Below are 18389 nucleotides of genomic sequence, written 5' to 3' on the forward strand. Positions count from 1 at the left end.
TCAGCTCTTCGATTAGTCTAAAAGTACATTATTTTGACAATGAATAAATTTTTTTAACGATATCTATAAGATCAACCATCTAAAATGATCCTAAGCCATCTTCAAGTTCTTCTTGATATCAACTCTTTGATTAAAATCTTTATACAGAAATTCATCATCAAACACATCATCTATCATTCATCGTAAACAGTACATCTACTTATGTACAATTCGTCCTCATCCTAAACCATAAAAAATTCTTCTCGATATCAGCTCTTCGATTAAAATCTTTATACAAAAATTCATCATCGAACACATCATCTATCATTCATCGTAAACAGTACATCTACTTATCTACCATTCGTCCTGAACACCTCTATCTACCATTCGTCCTAAACACCTCTATCTAGATCTAACATTCGTTGTCAGATAGTGCCAGAGCATTTGAAAATCTATCAGCATAAACTAATGCTAACAAGAAAATGAGTGGTTTCAAAGACACAAGCCCAGGAATTAGCACGAGGGAAATTAATGACTTTTCCTACCCTTCAAAAAACATTGAATTAATGCTAACACCCAGTCCCACACTGAAATTGATGTGCGTACCTGCATTACAATTCCTAGATAATGCAATGGTTTGTCTTATCCGAATCGAAGAATCTAGAGACCACTATGAATCATTTAAGTATATGAACATCAACAATCTTCTGTGGTTTTATACTTGCAAAGACAGCTTCTGCAAGAATGTATTGTAACAAATGCACTCAGGAAGCTTTTTTATGCATTGTTATATACATTTTGTTAGTGGGTTCACTTCAGGTGGCTGAAGAAGCACCAGCAGATGCATGGGTCGAGTCCTTCCCTGGCTACATTGGAAACCAGACTTACAACATATATACCGGGTATGTATCCATCCTTATACAGTTCTAAGTATATATTCAATGTGTATATCAATATGTCAACATAGTTGTATGAATAGTTCAAGTCTGTATTCAGTTTATATATGGAGAGTTCAGAGAAGTTATATGGACAGTTAAGTTATATGAAATTATCATATGGAGGGGGGACAGTTCTAATTGCATATTCAATGTATGTATTTTCAGTTCAAAGCGTATATAGGTACTTTAAAGTATATGTGGACAGTTCAGAGAGTATTTTCAATCCATATATGGATAATCCTATGTAATTCGATTTACATATGGTGCAGAGAGCATTTTGAAACTGTCCCATAATATATGTACTTGAAAGCAATGTCTACTAAAACTGGGCTAAAGGTTAAAAACATTATTATAAGCATCCCAAAAAACAATGTCTACTAAAACTGGGCAAAAAGTTGAAGACAGTATTTTAAGCATCCCAAAAAGCTCTGTATACTCAGAAAGACAAAAAAAAAAAAACAGAGATACCAAAAGACTAAAGCTAAACTCCTGCTAATGATGGTTTTAGTAGTAAGTTTGTTAACTATGCTTTGATTTGGATTGCACCCAAATGAGATTGCATGCAAGTTCCAAATAAATTTTGCAGAATAGAAACCCCTTCAACATGGCTTATGAACCTAAAAGTGTTTAAAGTTTGATGATGCATTTCAGTTGCAGAAGGTTAGGGTAGGGTTATAATTTATTGAGAAGTAAAATTTAAATTTAATATAAATCTTGTTAAAGATGTTGAATTTATACAATTCACAAAAATTGATGATGTAAGTAATTTCTAAATTCAACTGTATATAATTTGTTTTATATTAATGTTTTGAATCACAACATGTGATCTATCATCAAACAATAAAGAACAAAAAGAAAAAAATCTTATTATGAAATATTTTTATTTACCCTGTACTTTAGCTGAAAATATTTTTATTTTCAAATTCTATGGGAGGTGGAAAACTTGAAATCTGGATTCCTTAAACAAAGTCACGCTGTCATTTCTGCATAACTGACCTTTTTAACTTTGGGTATCTCTTCATTCGATGATATCTTAATCAATGGGGGCATGTGAAAAGTTGGAGACTGATATGAATCATAAGCTCTTAGATCATTATGATTGTACACAATCCAATTAAGCTCTTAGCCATAGAATTTGATAATCAGGAGCTTCAGGCCAAGGGGCAAATATGCTTTAGGAGTGCCCATAGAACTTGAAATATTATATTCACAACTCAAAGATGAAAAATCTAACAGATAAAGTTTATTATTTCTTTAATGGATTTTAAAGATCCTTTTGACATTGAATCAAGACATCTGTCATTTATAGATGGCAGATTTTGTTTTCTTGTCATGAAACTATGGGAGAGGATTCTTGGATGGGTTTGCATAATAGTTGAGGAAAATTGATTATATAAATTGCAACTTTTCGAAATTTTGATGAACACTTCAAGGCTCATTGTTCATATGAGATAAGGTCATATGAGATAAGTCAATTTGGCATTCAACATTCAATTCAACTTTTTCTTACCTTTGGATCATATCGAAATGCATAAGCCAACTCTATTGTCTTCTACTACAACGTTCATCTTCGAGTTACATTATTTTTCTTTTTTGATTCCCCACTTAGAACTTGAGTTCTAATCTCTTTGGTTTTGTAATAGAAACTTCTCAAATTTTCCTTTCTTCATTTTAACTTACTATCTTGCAATCACATTTTAACATATTGTAGTTAGAAAATAGATCCAAGTACATGATCTAAAGACCTTTCTATTATAATCAAGACAAGTCAATACAGACAAATAGTAATTATCTCTCATACAAGGTTCAAAAGTATATACAAGGTTCAAAAGTATATCTCTCATACAAAGTTCAAAAGTATGTCCTAAAAAGACGGGATTAAGATGAAAATTAATTTCTAAAGAGATAAATACAAATTTAAAGCACAACTCTATTTACAAATCATCAGCAATTCAACATCAGATTATTTTTTCAATATTAAAAAGCTTCTATCTAACAATTAGAATCACACAAATTAATGTATTGAAAAAAATAAAATTAAGAAACATCTTTTAAATTAATTAATCACTTATCAAATGCCAATTTGACATATGCAAAGCTAAATACTTAAATCCATAATTACCAAAACAATCAAACCGTGACCCTTGAGTCTCATCTCCTATACTAGAAATGCATCCTTGTCTTATAGACCCTTTTGGGGATACTTCCAAATTTTAAGAGATTGTCTCTATGTGGATTTGAAACATACCTTGAAAATATGAGAACTTCATATTGAAGTTTTTCAAATATATTATATAAATTATATCAAATTTTCTTAAAGTGTTGTTACATGGTTGACAAAAGATGAAAGAATTAAAGACTTATATAAATTTACATAAAAAATTACAAGTTTTTTTAATTGTGGTAAAAAAATTTCTTATCAAAACTGAAAGAGGTAATAGTATGAAGACAAACAATAATAACACATAAGGTGTGTACATAAAATTAAAGTTTTTTTCAATTGATTTAATATATAGTCATTTGTAAGGAACTTTGTACCATCTTGTTAAAAAAAATTATGGTTGAAATAATTTTTTATATCATGATAATAATTATCAAATATTAATGTATTATTTTTTCAAGGGTTTTAATTGGTTTTCGAAAGAGCTCCAAGCCCTCACATAATGAGAAAAGCATAGATGTAAAGAAAATCATTGAAAGAGAATCCTAGTGAAGATCTAGGCTGAAGAAACAAACTGCTACAACAAAGATAAAAGAAATTAGGAACCCAATACCAACATTAAATAATAGCAAAACACAAAGAAGCTAAAGGTAAAAGGGTAGAGAATTGAGATAAAAAAAAGTTGCTTCTCAGTTATCTTTAAGAAATTGCAAGTGATTAGCCATGAAATTATTTTATGATTCATTGATCACAATCACCTTGCTCTTCTTTTAATTGTACAAGTTCCCGAGATTGGACCTTCTTGCATTGGGCTTTCCTATTTCTTCATACCTGCTTGAAGTGTATTGTTGGTACCAAGTTTGGTTTTTCCTTTCAATCATGTTTGTAACGAAATCAACAATTTCAATGTTTATCAAATATTAAGCTCTCTATTTTTATTGATTTTTTTATAAAATTTTTCACTATATCAAATTAAGGAGTGAAAAATGAAAATAAAAACTTTGTACATTTAGAAAGATTCTTTTTTTAACAAAATGTGGTGGATGGTAGAGGCAAAAAAGTTACTTGAGTAGTTTGAAGCTCCATCATTTGAAAATGGAGTGTAGAAGGATGAAAGGCAAAGCAATTTAAAAAAATTAAAATTAGTGTAAATAAATGAAATATGAAATAAATTTAAAAGAAATTCAAAGTGATGAGATAATCATTTGAAAATTAGATTTGATGGAAAAAATTCCAAAAGTTTCATTGTGTCCACTCAAGTGAAAACACTCCATTAAGTACCGACTTTCCTAGTTTATACAACTTGGCGTTGATGGAAAAAAATTCCATAGGTTCCAATTTGTGACATCAATTGGAGAAATTTCCATTGAGTGCTAACTTTTCTAGTTTTCACAACTTTCATTGATAGAAAAAACCTCCATGAATTCCACTTTTTGGTGTCAAATGTAGAAAGTTTTGCAAAGTGCCAACTTTGTCTGTTTTCACAACTTGACATTGGTGGAAAAAACCTCCACAAGTACCACTTTTTGGTGTCAAGAGGAGAAACCTTCATTGAGTGCCAAATATTCAATTTTTCATAACTTGGTCCACAATGATGAAAAGTTCCACTAAATACCAAGTTGGAAGAATTTTGCTAGCTGAGATCAATATAGAATGAGGAAAAAGTGAGTGCCCATCTTTGTTAGATTCTAAGGATATGATAGAGGAGAGAAAATAATGGATTTTTTTTATTTAACACACGAGGTTTCATTCATTATTCATACAAATTTGAATCTTCTTGATAGGAATTATGCTAGAGCTTTCATTTTTAATATTTTATAGTTGTAGTGCAAGAGTGGAAGTGCCTATTATAGCTCAAAATTCATAGTTTTAACACCATTCATAATAAAATCCATTGATTTTTAATGGTCTCTAGTACTTTCTAAGTACCTTTTTGTTGCTTCAACAATTTTACACTTACCCAATCATTGGTATTGCATATGTACCTACAAATCACCATGTTTTAGGTCTTCCATAGTAATTTCACATAAGAGAAATCTCTTCTTTTTAAACTATTATAGAAATTGTACTTGTAAACTCACTTTATGATAGTGACTGTACCTATAAAATACAAGGCTATGCACCTTTATACAATAAAAATTGCTTAACATATAGAGTATATACAAAGTGCAAGTAAACAACTCCTATTCTTGTTATATCCTCATACATTGAATAATGGACAAACTAACACAACACAACTGAAAGAAAATGATGATGATTACTTTTTTTAATGTGTTGGGGTGATGAGTGTTAGGAATAGGTGTTGTGCATCTTGCATAAGATGGAGAATTTAATTATGCAATTTTTTTTTTAAGTGGCTAAACACATCTCCTAGATGCACCACAACTAAATATTTATTTAAACTACATAGTTAAATTCTCCATGTTAAACAATATTTACAACACCCATTCCTATCATTCTCCCACTTGTTGTATACATTGCATAAGAGCCAATCGAAGAAATTATACATCATCATAGTTATACATGAAACCACATGAATCTCCAACATCCTTATATGCTCCATCAAGATACTTGCAATAAAATCAAGATGATCACCATCTCAAGCAAGAACTCCTCTCATCCTCCAACATGTCGCATATGAAAGAAAAGAAATAAGTCAAGGTGAATATGCACCAATCCAAAGAATGAAAGCATAACATGCAAATGACAACAAAGACTCCAAACTACTATAAAAAAAATCCACGACTAGAATATCGCTAACAACATATGTTTTTACATCCAACCATCCATACCTCTTAGGTATCAACAACAGCACTAAACTTTTTAAGCTAGAGGTATCCCCACGACCCAACCCAACGCCCTTATGCTAACACATATGCAATTGCAATTGTAATCACAAATTCCTTGTAGAAAACCTATTATACAAAAAGACTGCAATCATTTTTTTTTTGTGAAGTTTGGACTTTCTCTTCAATTGAAAATGCTACAAAGAAAACCCTAAGAGTTATTGGCTTTGGAAAAAGATTTTATCTATGTAGTGGTGGATTTAGACAAGATTCACAATTGTATTGAATTTGTGTGGAATAAGAAGTTAAGATGAAATAATATATGTGGAATAAGAATTTAAGTTGAAATAATGCATCTTTCTAATTTTGGTTGAGCTTGCCATTCACAAATTTATTGAAAATTTGTAAGCAAATAATAGTTTTGAAGAGTGAGTGATTTATTGTGTTTGTTATTCCCATTTTTGGTTTCCATCACTAGAGCTACCTCCTCCATTCAAAATTTTAAATATAAAATAATGGTCACTAGTATGAATGTGGACGCCATGGTTTGAAAATGAGTTACATTGAATATATTTGAAGTTGCAAACTATTCCAGCCACTCCATGTTTGGAGTAATTACTAGTCAACATTATTGAAGGTAGGCAGTTCGATGAAGGAGGCGGGGGGAGAATATGGATAAAATTGTTTGTTTTGTGAGAAGTGGGTGTCTCCCAATAGTCGAGTCCTATTTCAAAAAGGTATAAGGAGAGGTGTAAACCACCAAAAAAAAGCGATTCATCAATAATTTTTAAAATTCACAGAGCTTTTATTCAAGATATATAACAAAAGATCTAACATGGAAAATAAGTTGAAAACAGTTTAATTTGGTGCGTCTTGGTCCCTTAGACTAATGGATTGTTGAAATGTGGTGACCGATCAGCAAAGTACTGTACACTCAGCACGTATCCTCGCCGGGGTTTTGCCGTTTTTCATTGATGAAAACTGGCATTGTAATAAAACCCTAAAAAGACCGACTTTGTTTGTTGCCCTAAAAATGCATGTTATAAGCAGCTGGGATGCTTAAGGCATTGTAAGGTTGATGTATTGTTTTTGCTGGATAATAAGAAAGATTGGACGACTGTGTATGGTAGACATAACCCATTCTAGGTGAACCACGTTAAATCTCTGTGTTATTTGTGTCCTGTTTTATTTCTTTATCTTTTGTATTTAAATCTGCATATAATTGTTAGTTCATATTTGCTTCAGATCTGCTTGAAACCCTAACAATTGGCATCAGAGCGAGGTTTTCTGTAAATTGGCAGGACTTTCAGATTTGAGTGGGAGCAATGGAGGATTCCAAATTCAAGGTCAAAAATTTTAATGGCCAGAATTATCAGTTATAGAAAATGCAGATGGAGGATTACCTGTATCAAAAGGATTTGTGGCGGCCATTGGAAGGAAAGGCAAAGAAAGCGACCACAATGTCAGATGAAGAGTGAGACATTTTAGATAGAAAGGCACTGGGATCCATTCGATTGTGCCTTGCACCGTCTATAACATTCAATATAACAGAAGCAAAAACGACTATAGATTTGATGGCGACATTGGCTAAGTTGTATGAGAAACCCTCGGCTTCGAATAAGGTATTTCTTATGAAGCGTTTGTTTAATTTGAAAATGAGTGAGGGAGGATCTGTAGCAGAGCACTTAAATGAATTTAATACAATTACCAGTCAATTGTCTTCGGTAAAAATTATTTTTGCAGAAGAGGTTAGGGCTCTCTTGATTTTATCTTCTTTGCCAGAAAGCTGGAATAGCTTGGTTATGGTTGTAAGTAACTCTATCTCTGGTAAAAATACCTTGGTATTTGATGATATTGTTGGTGTTATCCTAAGCGAGGAAATGCGAAGGAAAAGCATAGGTGAGACTCCAACATCATCGGGTAGTGTTTTGAATGTGGAGAATAGAGGAAGATCAAAGGAAAGAGGAAAAGGCCCTGGGAATGAGAAGTCACAAGGGAAGTCAAAGAAAGGACGCTCTCAATCTAGAGGAAAGAAAGATTGTTGGTACTGCGGAAAGCCTGGTCATCTAAAGAAAGACTGTTGGTCTCGGAAAAATAAAGAAGGAGGCAAAAATGAAAATGACAGTAAGGAAGCTAATATTGCAAGTAATACTTTACAAGATGCTTTAATCTTATGTTTGGATAATGTTAATGATTCCTGAGTAATAGATTCTAGGGCTTCATTTCATGCTACACCCCATAGAAAATATTTTCTAGATTATGTTCAAGGTGATTTTGGACAGGTATATTTGGGTGATGATGAGCCCTGTCAAATTGTTGGAAAAGGAAAGATAAAGATCAAGTTGCAGAATGGAAATGACTGGTTTCTGCAAGAGGTAAGACATGTTCCTAATTTAAGAAGAAATTTAATTTCTGCAGGGCAACTAGGTAGTGAAGGTTGCATAGTTACTCTCTCAGACAGTATGTGGAAGGTCGCTAAAGGATCATTAGTAATAGCTAAAGGTGCGAAGGTAGGCACATTATATCTGTGTACAGGTAACACTTACTCTACCCTAGCTGCTACAGATAAAGTTACTGCAGAGACAACAACAATAAATGTTGCAAGAACATATTCGATAATGTGGCACCATAGGCTTGGGCACATGAGTGAGAAAGGGATGAAAACCCTTCACTCCAAAAATCTATTGCCAGGACTAAAGAAGATTGATTTAGAGTTCTGTGAAAACTGTGTTTATGGTAAACAAAAAAGAGTCAGATTTCTCAAGGTTGGGAAAGAGAAGAAGAGTGAGAAGTTAGAGCTTGTACATTCAGATGTATGGGGACCGGCTCAGGTATCATCTCTTGGTGGCTCTTGTTATTATGTTCTTTTTATTGATGACTCAACCAAAAAAACATGGGTATATTTCCTAAAACAAAAATCAGATGTTTTTGAAACTTTTAAGAAATAGAAAGCTTTGGTTGAGAATGAGACAGGAAAAAAGTTGAAGTGTCTCAGATTGGATAATGGAGGTGAGTATTGCAGCAAAGCATTTGAAGATTACTGCTCCTTAAATGAGATTCGAAAGCAGAAGACAGTTCCAGGAACTCCACAGGAAAATGGTGTGTCGGAGAGAATGAATAGGACTATCATGGAACGCGCGAGGAGCATGAGATTGCATGCTGGATTGCCCTTACATTTTTGGGCAGATGCTGTACATACTGCTGTCTATTTGATAAATAGAGGACCTTCAACCTCTTTGGATGGTGGTATTCCAGAGGAGGCATGGACTGGTAAAAAGGTAAATTATTCTTTTCTAAAAACTTTTGGTTGCGAAGCTTTTGTCCATGTTGATAAAGAAAACAAAATCAAGCTTGATGCTAAATCTCAGAAATGTACCTTCATTGTATGGGATAGATGAATATGGCTATCGGTTATGGGATTTTGAAAATAAGAAAATAATTAGAAGTAGAGATGTTATATTCAATGAGAAGGCTATGTATAAAGAACAGATGCAGGAAAAGAAGCATGAACAGGACAAACAAGAATATGTGGTGTTGGATGAGATTCCTGAAAATGAAATGCCACAGGTATCTGATGCTCAGCAACAACAGATTGTCCCACAAACTCCTGTAAGTGTTAGACGTTCTACAAGGAGAAGTAGACCCCCTGAAAGATTTTCGCCTTCTTTGTATTCTATTTTATTAACGGATTCTGGTCAACCAGAAGAATATGAAGAAGCAATGCAGGTAGATGCCAAACAATAGTGGGAGCTAGGCATGAAAGAGGAGATGGACTCCTTGATGAAAAATAAGACTTGGGACTTAGTCCCTTTACCTGCAAAAAAAGAGCCTTGCCTAACAAATGGGTTTATCGACTAAAGGAGGAGGAAGGAGGTCAGAAAAGATATAAGGCCAGACTTGTGGTAAAATATTTTGCACAGAAAAAGGGTATAGATTATGATGAAATATTTTCTCAAGTTGTAAAAATGACTTCAATTAGAACTGTACTTAGTCTTGTGGCTGCAGATGATTTACATCTTGAACAATTAGATGTTAAAACAAATTTTCTCCATGGAGATTTGGAGGAGGAAATTTACATGTTGCAACCACAGGGATATGAGGTCAAAGGTAAGGAGAACTTGGTGTGCAGGTTGAAGAAAAGTCTGTATGGCCTAAAGCAAGCACCCCGACAATGGTATTTTAAATCTGATAGTTTCATGGCTGAACACGGTTATCATAGATGTCATTCTGATCATTGTGTATATTTTAAGAGATTTGATAATGGCAGTTATATTATCCTGTTGCTTTTATGTTGATGACATGCTTGTTGCTGGGTCTAACATGCAACATATAAATGATCTTAAACAGAAATTAGCCAGGTCATTTGCTATGAAGGATTTGAGTGCAGCTAAGCAAATTCTCGATATGAGGATTACACGGGACAGGAACCTTGAATTTGTCCCAAGGTGAGTATATAAAGAAGTTGTTGAAAAGATTTAACATGCAGGATGCAAAAGCAGTTAGTACACCTTTGGCTAGTCATTTCAAATTGACTAAGGAGATGTGCCCAAAGACACAGGAAGAGGTTAATAAAATGTCTAACATCCCGTATTCATCAGCTGTTGGTAGTCTGATGTATGCAATGGTATGCACAAGGCCAGATATTGCACATGTAGTGGGAGTTGTGAGCAGGTTTATGAGTAATCCGGGTATGGAACATTGGAATGCTGTGAAATGGATTCTTCGGTATTTGAAAGGAACTACTACGAAGGCATTATGTTTCAAAGGATCTAATGCTGCTTTGAGTGGATTTGTTGACTCTGATCTGGCGGGTGATATTGATTCATGGAGGAGCACTACAGGGTATGTTTTTACTATAGGGGGAACTACAGTCAGTTGGATTTCTAGGCTGCAAAAGGTTGTTGCACTTTCAACCACTGAAGCTGAGTATGTTGCTGCTACAGAAGCCAACAAGGAGATGATTTGGTTGTAATGTTTTCTAGAGGAATTGGGTCAGACACAAGAGGATAGCCCATTGTATACTGATAGCTAGAGTGCCATTCATCTTGCGAAGGACTCTGCTTTTCATTCAAGGACAAAGCACATTTAGCTCAGGTACCACTTCATCCGGACTATTTTGGAGGAGGGTCAATTACGGCTTGAGAAGATTCACACAAGTGAGAATCCTGCCGATATGTTCACGAAGGCAGTTCCACAGGAGAAGTTGATTTCTTCATTAGTTTCTGTTGGTCTTCTTGATTGATAATTGTGGAATTTATACTAGTTGAGTCCTAGTGTTTTATCCAGCGGATGTTGCATGTACAGTGGTGTTGTGTAGTATCAGTCTCCAAGTGGGAGATTGTTGAAATGTGGCGACTCATCAGCAAAGTACTGTACACTCAGCATGTATCCTCGCTGGGGTTCGGGGCCGGGGTTTGGGGGTGGCAGCCCCTGAGAAAAGCGGGGGTTCCGCCCCCGAGAAATTTTTTTTGCCGTTTTTCGTTGATGAAAACTGACATTGTAATAAAACCCTAAAAAGGCTGACTTTGTTTGTTGCCCTAAAAACGCATGTTATAAGCGGCTGGGATGCTTAAGGCATTGTAAGGTTGATGTACTGTTTTTGCTGGATAATAAGAAAGATTGGACGGCTGTGTATGGTGGACGTAACCCATTCTGGGTGAACCACGTTAAATCTCTGTGTTATCTGTGTCCTGTTTTATTTCTTTATCTTTTGTATTTAAATCTGCATATAATTGTTAGTTCATATTTGCTTCGGATCTGCTTGAAACCCTAACAATGGGTCTCATGAATATCATTAAAATTTTTTCATTCATTCGTTCATTCATTCACTCATTAGATAATAAGTTTAACAACAAACAATAGAATCACAACACTCTAAGAAGGGAGTCCATGGATATTCAAGGGAATCCTGGGTCTTCAAGGATAGTCTCTTGCCTCCAACCTTTAAACTTTTCATTGTCCAAATGGAGAAAGTTCCACTTAATTCCAACTTTGCAAGTTCTCATTACTTACATTGATGGTGGAAACCTGCACTATTCCTTTTTTTTCTTATCTTTCTACATTGTTTTAAATATATCATATACTAAAATAGTAGTATAAAAATAGATTAAAAATAATATTATTAATTATGGGATATTGAAATTGTCCCTACATAAAATACACTTTTTGTCAAGGATAAGGATAATGGGGAATATAAAATAAAAATATAATGATATAATAATAAAATTAAAAATAAATTGATAGTAAAGATTTTTCTTTTGTAAAAAAATTAATGAAAATATAAAAATATAATAACACGAATATACTAAAACATAATGATATAATCATATCTAAGAATAATTTATTATTAATTATAATATCATAATATAATAACAATTTAATATTAATTACAATATAATATTATAATAATTTTTTAAATAAAATAATAAACAAATAAGATATCTTTACTATATTCCTTAAAGCATAGTATGCTAGTATTTAATTAATCATATATAATCAACTAAAGTGAATCTTAAAGAATGATTACTACTATTTACAGTTACATTCATAAATAAATTTATAAAAAAAATAAAAATAAAAATATAATGATAAAATTATAATATAGTGTTTTAATAGATATTTATTTTTATAAAAAATTTAATAAAAATGTAAAAAATAATATTAATATGTTAATTTATTTTTTATTGTGAAGTTTGGACACACTATTCAATTTCAAATCCTAGAAAGAAAACCTAGGAATTTTCAAATCTTATAAAAAAACCCTAGGCATTTTTTTCCCCTTTTTCTATTGAATCAATGCAAAAATTTATTAGACGAGTTTAACAGTCAACAAATGAATCGCAACACTCTGAAAAGGGAGTCATTGAATATTCAAGGGAATCGTGGGCCTTCAAGGAGAGCATCCAGCCTTGAAAACAGGGTTTCATAGTAGCCAGAGTCTACAGTCGTATCAGCAAATATAAAGGCCAGAATTAATCTACCCTTCATCTATTTTGTGATTATTAAATAAACTACCAAGCAGATCTGAGAATATGGTTGTTGTGAAATTCAATATTTGCTTGTGTTCCATTTTTATCTCATGTATGATTAGATTATAAACAAAGGAGGAGAAAAATATAGTCCTACATGTAAGATATTCATCATTCAGCTCTGAAAATCCCATCAAACATATGTGTTTAAGGCATAAAACAGTAGTCTTATTTACAACGATAAATAATAGGTCACATCAACATTGCATAATTGAATACAGAAAGTGGCAATGATAACCAAGGACACCAGGTTTTATATAACCCCATTACAACGCATCTAATTTGGATGTCAGAATTATATGTTAGTGAGCTAATAATCATGTAAAAGGGACTCCAAACCTTAGAAACAAGGGATCAATATGAAGCCATCAAGTTGAAAGAAGTCACAAAATCCAATTGGAAACTAGTAAGAGAGAATGAATTGTTTAAAGAACAAGTAAACAACATGCTAAACATCATGGAAAATTTCTCACAGAATTATCAATTGGTATTTATCTTTATCACTGCTATTGATAATTGATGAAGTGTCCTACTATCAAAAGTATTTACAACAGCTGTACCAAAACGTACTGTACTGAAGATTTTTTCTTTTTTTGCCATAGCAGCATACTAGTACCCTGAACCTATACCACATCCCGTATAGAACCGGCAACTTACTCGTTAAATTATATTCGATAAGAATATCAACAATATAAAAAAGTTAGCGACTTAGTAAACATCAAATTGTAATTTCATCTTTAGTTGAAACAAAACCCATTAGTAGAGAAGATTTTAAACACCTAAACCCTAGCTATTTTAGATTTCCAAAATGCCAAATAACAAACAAGGTCTATTTACATTCAGCCTATAGCAACCATTTAAACTTTTCATTTAAAAGAATAGTAGATGTTTCAATCAAGTTGGGCATTTGAATGTGTGGCTATTTAAGCTCTTCCAAAGAAAATTTAATGTGAGACAATTCAATATTTTATAATTAGATTTCATTTAACCAAAAGGAAGATATTTCTATTCAAAATGAAGATTAAGCCCATTCTTATGGATGAATTATAAAGAACATCAAACAGTAAGAGAATTGTCTACAAGCCTGATGACAATTTGTTTGAAGAAAGAATGGAAGCAAAGTGCTAATATCAGCAGTAAACTGTCTCCCTTAGAAGCTGAACTATCTATTAGTGCCTTCATGTTCACCTCCTGCCATGTATGGATTACGTTTCCTTGAATAATTACATAGCATAAACCAATAGATTGTGAAAAAACCCATTTTCTGAGTGGTTGATCCATAAATTTGAGGAGTTTTTCATGTAAATATTAATCTCACTTTCCGAAAATTTCTATTAAAACCCAAACTAATTTAAAAATATCAACAACTAAATAGTTCATGAAACCACATTGAAAAAACAATTTTAAAATTTTTGGTTGTTGGAGTTTCATATTCCACTGAGCTGAAAGCTGAATTTTGTGTCTCTATCATGTGCAAGGAATGGGCCTTGACTATTTGGTAGTTACAACATGCATATATCATATATTCTTATGACTGTTGCATTTACAAAACAGACCACAGATTAATGAACGATGAGAATACAAATTACAGTCTTCTTATTTGGAAAGGGATAGGTCTCTTCACAAGGATGATTTCTATTTTCTTTGCTTGCTTGGCATAGACCCAAGTGGCAATCAGTTGTTCCAGCATAGTAATAAATAGATACCCTGCAGTACAGACAATGAATGCAAGGGATACACTTCCTCTTCCAAATCTTTGAACATTTCTGCAGAATCACTCAAAAAATGCATTAAGGTCATCATCAAGAATACCTTTCCTGTGAATTGAGAGCCCATCGAAAGAAACTCTGATTCCTTATGTTAAAACATGGAGATAACCCTCCAGTGAAGGTAATAACAAAAATGAAGAAGAGAAACCCGATTTTCATGAGAATTAAAGGTCTTTCTCTTATGTTGGGCTTCACATGACCATGCTGATCAGCAATTGAATTACTTCCTCCTCCATGAGCTGCAATCATGGAATTAGTGAGCCCACAAGTATAATAACAGTTACAAAGAACACTTGCAAAAACTTGAATGCTGCATATTTTGATAAATGCAAAAGTTTTTTACAGTTAACAAAGAAAGATCAGTATAGAATGGCCTATCGGCCAAATATTTTTTTTCAAATTTTTCCTGTCCCCAAGACTCCAAGTACCTGTCTCCATCTCCCATACAAGTATAAGTTCTTGTCTCCTACTATCTATGGATAAATCATAATAGACTGATTTCAGATAGCGGACCAAACGATAATACAAAGTTAATCAGTGAATCAGGGATGCTTCCATGAGTGGATTTTGAATAAAAAGCTGTTGTTGGTTCAGTAGACAGCTTTGTTAATATAGAACCTGTGAGTTTCATCAGTAAATCCAAAAGGTGCAAGTCTCTACTTATGGAAGTTGTTTGAGATATTTCAATTATTCAGTATGCATTGCATTTAAATAGTATATTCATTCCAGCGAATTATATATGAACTGAGAAGATTTTTAATGTATATAATACTTAAAAGAAGTTTTAATTGAATCCATACACTAAGATTGATCTTGCCGTCTTCAGAATCAGAGTGAAAATTTGATATTTAGAAGAAAATTGAAATATATGATTCTCTAATGCTCATATTTTATTGAATTATCAAATGAGTAGCCATTTATGGAAATAAGTGCTTTCAATTAAGTTTTAGCTTATTTTTGGAGCTTAGATTTACTTGTTGATGTTAATTCTATTGGTTGTACTTTCAAGTCCCATTAACCTGTTTTGATCATCTACATGCATGAACATAATTCCTTTCTTTATATTGCTCAGGTATATAACGGTCAGCGAGGCTCATGGTAGGGCTCTCTTTTACTATTTTGTTGAATCCGAAAGTAATCCATCCAAAGACCCAGTTCTTTTGTGGCTTACTGGTGGTCCTGGTTGCTCAAGTTTCACTGGATTTGTCTATGAGATTGGTTAGTTAATTGAAATCAATTACCATTATTGGCTTTTTTCTAATGCTCCAAAATTGCCATATTTAAAAAATCGTTTTACATTTTCCAATAAAACTCATATCAACACTGAATGTTATTTATAAATTTCCACTCTTGTCCCATGTTGGTAAGGATCGAGAATATAAATCAGGAAAACTATAGTAAAAAACGAGTGCCTTCGATCCTTCTGTTGCCTCTCAGAATATGTAAGATGTAACAGTGCCTACTAACACAACAGTCCTGATATAAGATGCTACTTTGGAGCTTAATTATTGATTATATTATATGCGATTCTCACACACTACTGCATTTTCCTAATAAGTAGATTGTTGACTTAAGCCCCCATTGTATTCATCCTGACAACTTTAAGTAACACCAATGGATTTCCTTATTCTTCATGAAAAGTTTAAATGGTTGCTATAGTCTTTTTGCCTTTCTTTTCTTTTTATCTTGACTTTGATTGCAATTGTCTTTCATTTATTGCAGGCCCAATGTATTTTGATCTCAATTACACTTGGGGTTTACCCAAACTAATCGACAATCCACATTCTTGGATTAAGGTCTGATTCATTATCCTGTTTCTGTTAGGACACTTTTAATGACAACTTCCTATTAGCATTCCATGGCACATTTTTATCTCTTATATTGTTTACTGAGGCCAAGAAGGCCCGTTAGATTGTAATATAACCCTAAATAGCTCTTTGCAGATCAGGTCTTTCAACTTCAATCTCTATAATCTGTTTCCATGTCCAGTTAACTCTTTCATTTGTATAAATAATTACTCTAGTGCAGCGTGTATTCCTAATTCAAGATTTTCTGCGTGCCATTGAATGTAATGTATCACAGCAGTTTTTTCTTTCGTGTAACATAACTGCTAAATCGTTTGGCACTCTTAGGTGTGCAACATCATTTTTCTTGATTCACCAGCTGGGACTGGGTTTTCCTACTCCAATACAACCACAGACTACGTTTATGGAGAATTTAAAATTGTCTCAGATGCATACGCTTTTCTTATTAAGGTATTAAGCTCTATCCTATCAGGAAATTAATTTTAAAGAGTTTCAAGATTTATCAATTTCAAGAGTTTCAACAAGCTGAACATGGCTTACTACGTACGACGCAGTGGTTTGAGGCATACCCTGAGTTTCTATCTAATCCACTATACATTGGAGGAGATTCTTATTCGGGTCTTATTGTACCAATGTTGACACAGAAAATAGCAGATGGTATTACATGGACTCTGCACTCTGTATTATTTTCTTTAAAATATTTTATTCTTTTCTCTCTCAAGTGCTCTGAGGTTTTTTAGTGCTGGTTGTATTAGAAGTTGGCTTGCTTCAATATTGCTCTGAGACGTAGAATGCAAATTATTAACACAAAGCATTATGTTTAGTGATCTGAGCCTGAAATCTGAGATAAGCTTTAAGCAATCAATTTTTTTTAAATACCTGACACAATGGAAAGTGTTTTAAATCTAAAAATGAGATATATATTGTTGTTTATTTATTTTTATCTTTTATTTAGGATAAGTTAGTTCTGGTTTTATCGGACCACTGCTCTTGAAATTATGAGGATTTATTCACGTGAATGACATCCCATAATTCTTCTTTGTGGTGATATCACTTTAACTAATGCTCTACCACTAGGGCATTCTATTGCAATTATGATTCAATCTACTAGCTCCTGTTACGAGACTTTTGCTCTCCAGCTCCTCTTCCTTCTCCTTGCAGGATCTTCCTCCCACAAATCTCAACATAATTCTCCAGTATGAAAGCTTTTTTCTGAGCATGTTCCTTTAGCTTGAATGTTTTCATCTTCTCACCTCCACTCTCCTTTGACAAGGTATCTCCTCTTCAGCATATTCCTCTAGCTTGAATGCTTTTCATCAAGTGCACTCCTCTAGATTGAACACTTTCATCTTCTTACCTATAATCTTCTCCTATAGGTCCTCACTCCTTTGGCTTGAATGCTTCTCATGTTTGATCTCCTACTACAGGACAGCTATTCCTCCTCACTTCCTCCTACTTTTGTCCAATGTGCTTTACTAGCATCACCTATAAGATTACCACTCTATCAATCAATTGAAGTGGGACTACTACTTTGGCATGTCTAGCATGCTAAGATGCCATTTGGGGAAAATTGAACCTTGGTTTTTAATGTAGTATTCCCACAATTTTGTTTTGATTTTTAAAGCAAGATTACAATCACACCAATCACCCGTTAGGGTTAGAACAATGTAATCCAAACAACTGAAAGGAACCCTACACCTTTTGATCACCGAGAGCCCAAATTGGGAGGGTGAGAGCATACGGTAGTAGGGGATCGTTAGCCACAAGCTGCTGAAAGTAATGATTACAATAATGGACAGCAGGCCAGCCCCTTCCGTTTATCTAGCGGGTAAACAAGATACTTGGCGGTAAATCAGCCAAGGCAACAAGAGCATACTCAACATGAATCACTCTACTGCAATCTTTCAGAGGGAGGACTGAACA

The 18389-nt window shown here is 33.4% G+C and overlaps 1 protein-coding gene across 3 annotated transcripts in view; it reads left to right on the forward strand.

Annotated features, from left to right (window-relative positions):
* Window positions 1-532: 532 nt before the first annotated feature.
* LOC131050422 (serine carboxypeptidase 1) overlaps window positions 533-18389 on the forward strand; it is a 28986-nt gene continuing 11129 nt past the window's right edge. Inside the window, exons 1-5 of one of the 3 annotated variants that reach the window (XM_057984597.2) lie at window positions 533-881; window positions 15734-15879; window positions 16384-16457; window positions 16794-16916; window positions 17021-17123. In XM_057984597.2, the coding sequence (XP_057840580.2) occupies window positions 724-881; window positions 15734-15879; window positions 16384-16457; window positions 16794-16916; window positions 17021-17123 (604 nt within the window). In that variant the 5' untranslated portion in view covers window positions 533-723. The remainder of the gene's footprint in view (window positions 882-15733; window positions 15880-16383; window positions 16458-16793; window positions 16917-17020; window positions 17124-18389) is intronic. The other 2 variants (XM_057984596.2, XM_057984598.2) reach the window with 2 other exon arrangements.

This window comes from Cryptomeria japonica, chromosome 1 (assembly GCF_030272615.1).
Source record: "Cryptomeria japonica chromosome 1, Sugi_1.0, whole genome shotgun sequence".
Lineage (NCBI taxonomy): Eukaryota > Viridiplantae > Streptophyta > Pinopsida > Cupressales > Cupressaceae > Cryptomeria > Cryptomeria japonica.